At 41.6% G+C, this 10,000-nt stretch overlaps 1 protein-coding gene across 1 annotated transcript in view; it reads right to left on the bottom strand.

Moving 5' to 3' along the window:
- cdo1 (cysteine dioxygenase, type I) overlaps window positions 1-2,564 on the bottom strand; it is a 17,887-nt gene extending 15,323 nt beyond the window's left edge. Inside the window, exons 1-2 of the mRNA XM_082188961.1 lie at window positions 2,370-2,564; window positions 1-17 (exon numbers count right to left, since the gene is read on the bottom strand). The exon at window positions 1-17 is cut by the window's left edge and continues 61 nt beyond it. Of these exons, the coding sequence (XP_082045087.1) occupies window positions 1-17; window positions 2,370-2,539 (187 nt within the window). The 5' untranslated portion in view covers window positions 2,540-2,564. The remainder of the gene's footprint in view (window positions 18-2,369) is intronic.
- Between the last annotated feature and the right edge of the window lie 7,436 nt (window positions 2,565-10,000).

The raw sequence follows: 10,000 nt of genomic DNA on the forward strand, positions 1-10,000 counted from the left end.
CCAGATTCCTGGTGTACCTGTACAGACACGCTCTCATCCGTCAGGACTCACAAACAATCATGCGGAATTATGACATACTAAGTCATATAATAATGAGATTTAAAAGTCAACATTATTAAATAAAAAGTCGAAATTAAATTCCTCAAGTGGCGGTCAAAAATGACAAGATCTTTTTTATTTCAATGAAATTATTGTACTATATTTGAGTTCAATAATGTTTTTATATAATATTTTGTAATTTTAGGGGATTTTACGGTACTAAATTATATTTATGGAATAGTTATGATCCATTTATTACCTGTTATTCACTTTTTGAGTCTTTTTTACAAGATTGAGTACATCTTGAATGTTTTAAATGCTTCACAGACTGAAGTGTGGTCTCTCTCTAAAGAACCAGATTATTGATGAAGTGGGAAGAAAAAGTGACATAAAAAAGTTATAGACAATTAAGTTTATTGTTAGGAAAAATGTACAAAAATACTATTTTCAATTTTAATATGAAATATATATATTCCAAAACACGTTTTGCTCTAAAACCGTGAGAAAATAAAAGCCATAAATCTAAACGAGTTATCTTCCAAATTTGAAGTTGATATCTGAGGAAACGAGCGTTCAGTGAGATGTTGATCACTGCAGTACCGAAAGCTTCCACTAGAACGCAGTACCGAACGCAGTACCGAACGCTTCCACTGGAACGCAGTACCGAATGCAGTACCGAACGCTTCCACTGGAACGCAGTACCGAATGCAGTACCGAAAGCTTCCACTAGAACGCAGTACCGAACGCAGTACCGAACGCTTCCACTGGAACGCAGTACCGAATGCAGTACCGAACGCAGTACCGAATGCAGTACCGAACGCTTCCACTGGAACGCAGTACCGAATGCAGTACCGAACGCAGTACCGAATGCAGTACCGAACGCTTCCACTGGAACGCAGTACCGAACGCAGTACCAAACGCTTCCACTGGAACGCAGTACCAAACGCTTCCACTGGAACGCAGTACCAAACGCTTCCACTGGAACGCAGTACCAAACGCTTCCACTGGAACGCAGTACCGAACGCAGTACCGAACGCAGTACCGAACGCAGTACCGAATGCAGTACCGAACGCAGTACCGAACGCTTGCACAGGAACGCAGTACCGAACGCAGTACCAAACGCTTCCACTGGAACGCAGTACCAAACGCTTCCACTGGAACGCACTACCAAACGCTTCCACTGGAACGCAGTACCGAACGCAGTACCGAACGCAGTACCGAATGCAGTACCGAACGCAGTAACAAACGCTTCCACTGGAACGCAGTACCAAACGCTTCCACTGGAACGCACTACCAAACGCTTCCACTGGAACGCAGTACCGAACGCAGTACCGAACGCTTCCACTGGAACGCAGTACCGAACGCTTCCACTAGAGGAACTTCCATTCCCGGCCGTTTCCAATCCGCTCAAGTGTGACGGTCTTTTTCAGGATCATTTAAACTTTTTGAATCATATCCATGATTTTTTTATGTGTTAAAACCTTTACCAAGTTTCATATCATTCTGATGAAGTAAAAAAAAAAACTCTTATGATTTAGCGCATCATAGTTATGACTTTTTGTATCATCATTTCGACTTTTGTCATAATTATTATGATTTACAAAAGCATGAATATTTCTTCTCTGGCAGAAATTGGCTTCCATAAAAATTTTTCTTTTGTATTTCCATCCTATACGAGTTGATTTTGGGGATTAATGATGATTTATTAATAAAATCACAGTTTGTTGTTGCTGCTAGAGAATGAATGAACCCTCACACACTGCTTTGCTACTCCTTACGCATATTGATTTCAGTAAATTGAGTGAATGAGATAAACAGAACAGTTTGTGTGGAACAGTCTAGAGAGATTAGTTCCATGTGTCGGGAATGTGTGTTTTTCTGCTGGAACATTTGATGGAACGAGAGCAGCGGGTGTGCGCCTGGAGCCGCGCTCTGATTGGCCAGCGTCATCCCCGCCCCTGAAGCGAAGCCCCGCCCCCTTAAAGCATCAACTCGAGCAATAAAATCATCATTCGAGACCCAATAATTCTCTAAACAAAAGAACATTATTTGTGGGATAATTGGTGTAAAAGTCGACTAATTCAAATCTAATTCTCTGTTTGTGTTTACATCTGATGCTTAGAGAAGTTTACAACATAAAATTAACATTTTATCTTTATGTTAATTTCATTGGCACTTTTCAGTTGTGTTTATATATATATGTATGTATAAACCTGTTGATTGTACGCCTAAATGCGTAATATTAGCAGAGTATAGCAAAAGAACTGCCTAAACATTATTTAGTAATAAATTACAAGTAATATCGTTAATAATATAATAATAATAATTACCTGTACTGGTCAAATTTGGCGAATTTCATCCAATCCTGAGGGTTACTTTCATACGCTTCCATGATGCTCTGCACTTCCTCCACATTAACAGAGTCATTTTCAAAAATCTTGTGCAGAGTTTTAATCAGATCGTCCAGAGTTTCTGGCTTGATTACTTCAGTCTGCTCCATCTTAGCGGGTCTTCTGCGGCGCGAGTCTCACGGAGGAGTTTTTATATCGAGGTTTAATGGACTGAACCACTGCGAGAGAGAGGGGGGTCCGCGGATCTGAACTACAGCTTTACTGCACTAATCGTCTGTAAACACGCACTCTCGGCCATGAGGGAGATGTAGATACACCATCAGTACTTTAACAAACCAACATATGAGAGCAAATAAATATATTTTTGTTTCTTTATCAATCTTTACCAATGTCCCCCCCCCCTTTTACAGTTTGGATCGACACGCTTTTTTATTCAGTAAGCTGAACTTTCTTCAAATTATGTTATTGCAGTAACTTCATATTTACCGGTAGTTATATCTCTAAATTGGAACCTTCACACATACAGTAAAAAGATAAAAGCGTCATAGCAGTGAATCGTTTTTTTTTTTTTTTATGGAAAAGGCCAGATTTGTCCACGTCCCAATATAGTGCAGGAATAATAATGCTGATTCTTTAGAGATGTTCTAAAGTCTTTAATAGAGAGGAAAACCAGCAGATGAACTGTCGGAAAATAAGAAGGAGAGAATATTTTAATTATTTGTTTGTTTTAAAACTACAGAATGCTATTCTACTTTATAAAGTTTTCTCGTGTGCTAGACTGTTCTCATATATCTGTGTGATCTTGCGCCATCATGTGGCCGATCATGAGCAGTCAGGGTTATTTACAGTAGGGTTAGGCGGACTGGGGGTTATATACAGTAGGGTTAGGCGGACTGGGGGTTATATACAGTAGGGTTAGGCGGACTGGGGGTTATTTACAGTAGGGTTAGGCGGGCTGGGGGTTATTTACAGTAGGGTTAGGTGGACTGGGGTCCTGGGCTTGAGTTTAGGCCCTACTTACGCTACAGACATCATTATGGAGTGGCACAAATTACATCAAAATTCAAATATGCTCTGAGGATCTTAGAACAATTAATATGCAACATGCCTATAGTCAAAGTTTAGTGGTAGGCTAATATTAAATAGTCATTATAATACAATATATAATACAATATAATGCAGGGTGTGCTCTCTCGGTTGAGAGAAGATCAAAACTCTAATAATAAAGCAGAGAGAAAACAGTATTTGTAAACTCATTGTCATCGGTCCTCTAATGTCAGATTCTTACATTTAGTCTACAAACTCCATCAGAATGCACAGACGCGGTGTATGACTGTTATAACCAAATAAAAGGAAGTCGGTATCAATAAAATCCATTTTTGGATTGATACTGTCTAGATATGGCATGTATGGATTTAAACAGCAAATTATAATTGCATAAATTATGTAAAGAGATTAATGTTTAAAATGTAAAAAAAACTTTAATGTGGAAATATGAAATGATTGAGAATATTTTTTTTAATAAGTCTACTCTTTAACTGTGAAACTAACCCCGCCAGTAGGTGGCAGCAGATCTCCATCTTCATGAGGGCGTTTAATCCTTTATTCAACAGATTCGCTCAAATATCCTAATTCCTTTAATCTCGCTGACGACTGTATTTATGAATGGGTCGCCTAATGAATAATTTACTCTGATGCTGTCAGAACTGCAGATATTATGAGGAACAGAACACGTGTTGCTCGGAGGCGCAGCGGTTCTGCTGTTTGTTCTTTGACGAGCAAACACAGAATTTATCTATAAAAGTTACTCAGTAACTTTATTGAACTTTTGTATAAATGTCACATTTGCGATAAAAAATGTATGGAAATGATCATTCTCTGTAAAGCAATGAGACGTGAACATGTAAATGTGCCTCTTCTGGACTAAAAGCCTAATTGAAGTAAAAGTAGACGATCGTAACGGAGCAGATGCGGATCAACACGCGTGTTACGAGACAAGAAGCTTGAGGATCCAAATGCAGTTTATTAGAGTAATCCAGGCAAGGGTCACACACAGGCAGGCAGTCCATACAAACACATCCAGAGGGTTAGACAGGAACGGGAAAACCAGGACACAGGCAGATATCAGGAACCAGGAACATGGACATCAGTGGAAACGCTTAGAAATGCAGTGTAACAACATACAGAACTTCACAGTGAGTGACAGGATGACCCAGGCTTATATGGGCTGAGCTAAACAAGATGATGAGACACGGGTGGATGCTATCCGGGATGATGAGTCCGGCAGTGAGTTATGGGGACTGTAGATGTGAGTGAATCATGATAGTGATCCCCTCTGCGCCCTCTGGTGGCTCTCATGATGGTGGTGTGGTGCGCCCTCTGGTGGCTCTCATGATAGTGGTGTGGTGCGCCCTCTGGTGGCTCTCATGATAGTGGTGTGGTGCGCCCTCTGGTGGCTCTCATGATAGTGATGTGGAGCGCCCTCTGGTGGCTCTCATGATAGTGGTGTGGTGCGCCCTCTGGTGGCTCTCATGATAGTGGTGTGGTGCGCCCTCTGGTAGCTCTCATGATAGTGATGTGGTGCGCCCTCTGGTGGCTCTCATGATAGACTCGCTTATATTAGTCCTAATTTGTAAGTCGCTTTGGATAAAAGCGTCTGCTAAATGACTAAATGTAAAAATGTAAATGTATAGTGGTGTGGTGCGCCCTCTGGTGGCTCTCATGATAGTGGTGTGGTGCGCCCTCTGGTGGCTCTCATGATAGTGATGTGGTGCGCCCTCTGGTGGCTCTCATGATAGACTCGCTTATATTAGTCCTAATTTGTAAGTCGCTTTGGATAAAAGCGTCTGCTAAATGACTAAATGTAAAAATGTAAATGTATAGTGGTGTGGTGCGCCCTCTGGTGTCTCTCATGATAGTGGTGTGGTGCGCCCTCTGGTGGCTCTCATGATAGTGATGTGGTGCGCCCTCTGGTGGCTCTCATGATAGTGGTGTGGTGCGCCCTCTGGTGGCTCTCATGATAGTGATGTGGTGCACCCTCTGGTGGCTCTCATGATAGTGGTGTGGTGCGCCCTCTGGTGGCTCTCATGATAGTGGTGTGGTGCGCCCTCTGGTGGCTCTCATGATAGTGATGTGGTGCGCCCTCTGGTGGCTCTCATGATAGTGATGTGGAGCACCCTCTGGTGGCTCTCATGATAGTGATGTGGAGCGCCCTCTGGTGGCTCTCATGGTGCGCCCTCTGGTGGCTCTCATGATAGTGATGTGGTGCGCCCTCTGGTGGCTCTCATGATAGTGATGTGGAGCGCCCTCTGGTGGCTCTCATGATAGTGATGTGGAGCGCCCTCTGGTGGCTCTCACTCCAGCTGATGACCTGCAAAAAAGGTTTTGTGTCGTACGCACAAAAAAGGCGGACGACAGCCCAGTTCCGACGCATAAGTTGTGATTTATAAAAACAAACTTGACGGGAAAATGTGCGCTCCTGCACACAGTGTCTTTTTGGTCACTTTTAGACAGAAAATCGAAAGAAAATTAAACATATACAGAAAGATAATACAAATATACTTTCCCTCACCAAGCCTATCACTGGAAGCAAATATCCATCCCTTCTTAAATGTCCGCGTCAGCGAGCGCCGCTGGGCCGTTTAGTGAAACTGACGCAAATAACAGTTTAAATAAATAAAATAATGATTTAAACTATGTTTTACTTCTGATATAAACATTTAGATTAAAAATGCCATTCAAATTAATGGACTTAAACACTTAAACATGAAATCATTACTGAGAAGTTACAAACATTTTTATATTCAAATTCAATCAATAGAAATATTTGTAGTGGATGCGATGCTTCTGAACACTTCCTGTGGCGTGCTGTACGTGTTTTAACCACTGAGATAATTGCTAATCATGATAAATAATACCAGATATTCTGGGTAAATAGTTTTGTGTGCAAGGTGCAAATAATGCCCAAGGCCTATCTATCTGTTTCCATTAAAAATATAAATCAATTAAAAATACAATTCGGCCAGTGGAAAAGATTGAGAAAAACTTTTCTGTAATGTATTTTACACTATTTGATTTATGTATTCAAAAACAAGGCAAGGATAGGCTACTACATGATTTTTATTAATGTAATGTGTCTTGTACCGTTAAACGTTATCACGTGGATGAATAATCATATGCAAATGATATGCAGATGAGGATCTGCACAGTAAAACAAAGCGTTGTAAGCTCCACATATGGTTATTTCGGGGTGGAGATGCACATGCGCACAATCTTCCGCTGACTGGGATTATAAAGTGAATTCTGCGCAGGTTCTGGCGTACGAACGGGTTTATAAATCTGAATATTTTTTGGCGTGCGCCATTTTTGGCTTTCGGGCGCACGTACACTTTTAGTAAGGTTCCTACGCACAGTTTTATAAAAGAGACCCCAGATCAGCAAAACTGCACTTTTCCAAACATTAGGGTTGTTATCACAACTCACAATAAGTGTTTCATTCACATCCACTGTGTTGTGTGTCAGGAAATTTGTCAGGTCATTATTTTGTCATTTGTTAAAAGTTCATAAATCAAAAAAACAAAAACAAAAGTTTAATTCACAGTCAAGTCATCTTCATTTATATAGCGCTTTTAACAATATAGATTGTTTTAAATAACTGCCTTTCATAATGCCATTACTATCAAACTTTTCATTTGCATCTCTTTTTGTTCAGTTTAATACATTTGTCTATTATTTAATGCAACTAAACTCCACATTATGGTGACAAAACGTCCTTAATAAGATGCAACATCTGAAATCTTTGTCCTTATGGGGACGTTTTTTGCCACATTACTGTATAAAGACCATCACAGCTTTAGCTAACACAGATACTGTTACACACATTATGGGTTCAGTTACCTGAGTTACCTGAGTTACCTGAGTTACCTGAGTTTCCTGAGTTTCCTGAGTTACCTGAGTTACCTGAGTTTCCTGAGTTACCTGAGTTTCCTGAGTTACCTGAGTTATCTGAGTTACCTGAGTTACCTGAGTTGAGTTACCTGAGTTACCGGAGTTACCTGAGTTTCCTGAGTTACCTGAGTTACCTGAGTCTCCTGAGTTTCCTGAGTTTCCTGAGTTTCCTGAGTTACCTGAGTTATCTGAGTTACCTGAGTTACCTGAGTTGAGTTACCTGAGTTACCGGAGTTACCTGAGTTTCCTGAGTTACCTGAGTTACCTGAGTCTCCTGAGTTTCCTGAGTTTCCTGAGTTACCTGAGTTATCTGAGTTACCTGAGTTACCTGAGTTGAGTTACCTGAGTTACCGGAGTTACCTGAGTTTCCTGAGTTACCTGAGTTTCCTGAGTTTCCTGAGTTACCTGAGTTTCCTGAGTTTCCTGAGTTTCCTGAGTTGAGTTACCTGAGTTTCCTGAGTTTAGTTACCTGAGTTACCTGAGTTTCCTTAGTTACCTGAGTTACCTGAGTTACCTGAGTTACCTGAGTTTCCTGAGTTGAGTTACCTGAGTTACCTGAGTTTCCTTAGTTACCTGAGTTACCTGAGTTTCCTGAGTTACCTGAGTTTCCTGAGTTTCCTGAGTTACCTGAGTTTCCTGAGTTACCTGAGTTTCCTGAGTTTCCTGAGTTACCTGAGTTTCCTGAGTTACCTGAGTTACCTGAGTTGAGTTACCTGAGTTACCTGAGTTGAGTTACCTGAGTTACCTGAGTTACCTGAGTCTCCTGAGTTACCTGAGTTTCCTGAGTTACCTGAGTGACCTGAGTTACCTGAGTTGAGTTACCTGAGTTACCTGAGTTTCCTGAGTTACCTGAGTTACCTGGGTTTCCTGAGTTACCTGAGTTTCCTGAGTAACCTGAGTTGAGTTACCTGAGTTACCTGAGTTTCCTGAGTTTCCTGAGTCTCCTGAGTTTCCTGAGTTACCTGAGTTGAGTTACCTGAGTTTCCTGAGTCTCCTGAGTTTCCTGAGTTTCCTGAGTTACCTGAGTTACCTGAGTTACCTGAGTTACCTGAGTTTCCTGAGTTTCCTGAGTTGAGTTACCTGAGTTTCCTGAGTTACCTGAGTTTCCTGAGTTACCTGAGTTTCCTGAGTTACCTGAGTTGAGTTACCTGAGTTACCTGAGTTACCTGAGTTACCTGAGTTTCCTGGGTTACCTGAGTTGAGTTACCTGAGTTTCCTGAGTCTCCTGAGTTTCCTGAGTTACCTGAGTTTCCTGAGTTACCTGAGTTTCCTGAGTTACCTGAGTTGAGTTACCTGAGTTACCTGATTTACCTGAGTTACCTGAGTTACCTGAGTTTCCTGAGTTACCTGAGTTGAGTTACCTGAGTTTCCTGAGTCTCCTGAGTTACCTGAGTTTCCTGAGTCTCCTGAGTTTCCTGAGTCTCCTGAGTTTCCTGAGTTACCTGAGTTGAGTTACCTGAGTTTCCTGAGTTACCTGAGTTTCCTGAGTTACCTGAGTTTCCTGAGTTACCTGAGTTTCCTGAGTTACCTGAGTTTCCTGAGTTACCTGAGTTGAGTTACCTGAGTTACCTGAGTTACCTGAGTTACCTGAGTTTCCTGAGTTACCTGAGTTGAGTTACCTGAGTTTCCTGAGTCTCCTGAGTTTCCTGAGTTTCCTGAGTTACCTGAGTTACCTGAGTTACCTGAGTTTCCTGAGTTTCCTGAGTTTCCTGAGTTGAGTTACCTGAGTTTCCTGAGTTACCTGAGTTTCCTGAGTTACCTGAGTTTCCTGAGTTACCTGAGTTTCCTGAGTTACCTGAGTTGAGTTACCTGAGTTACCTGAGTTACCTGAGTTACCTGAGTTTCCTGAGTTACCTGAGTTGAGTTACCTGAGTTTCCTGAGTCTCCTGAGTTTCCTGAGTTACCTGAGTCTCCTGAGTTTCCTGAGTTACCTGAGTTAGGTGATGTAAGTGTATTATCTGATGTGGCATCTGTAGCTGTACTGTAATCTCTCCAACAAGGTGATGTGAAACATGTATGTGGTGGAAATATACCAAAAGCAAATAAAAAAACCTGTAAAGGGTAAAATATTATAGATTATAAAATATTATTATTATTATTATTATTAATCTTATTTTGCACTAAAGAGTGTCTGAAGTTCTAAAAATGTCGCCAAAAGTCAAAGTCTAGAGTTATTTCTTTATTATTTTACTGTGAACACATGGATAGGTCAGGGTTAGGGTTAGGCTTAGGGTTAAGGCCAATTTATACTTCTGCGTCGGGTGCGCGTAGAAGGTACGGCGTAGCATACGCATTGACGTGTACCATACGTCGTACCCTTCGCCGTACCCTGACGCGCACCTCCTCAAAAATGTAACTACGCGTCGCGGCGACGCGGACCGCAAGATCTGTGATTGGTCGGCTGGATAGCATCGCGTTTCCTCCTACGCATTTCCGGAATGATCTTCTGCACTCTGCACCGGCCGCCCGCCATTTTTAAATTCCGAAGATCAGTGAAGAGCCATGGAAACAGACCAAGTGACCGAGAGATTGCTTGAAGAAGTGCGGAAATACAGCCATCTGTATGACTCCTTCAGTCGCCATTGCTCGTAGAAACCTAAACTCAAAACAGCCGCGAGGAATGTAAACACAGTGGAACTGGAACATTAAAACCCACCCGCGCC

The sequence above is a fragment of the Leuciscus leuciscus genome, assembly GCF_965113295.1.
Source record: "Leuciscus leuciscus genome assembly, chromosome: 13".
Taxonomy (NCBI): Eukaryota; Metazoa; Chordata; class Actinopteri; order Cypriniformes; family Leuciscidae; genus Leuciscus; species Leuciscus leuciscus.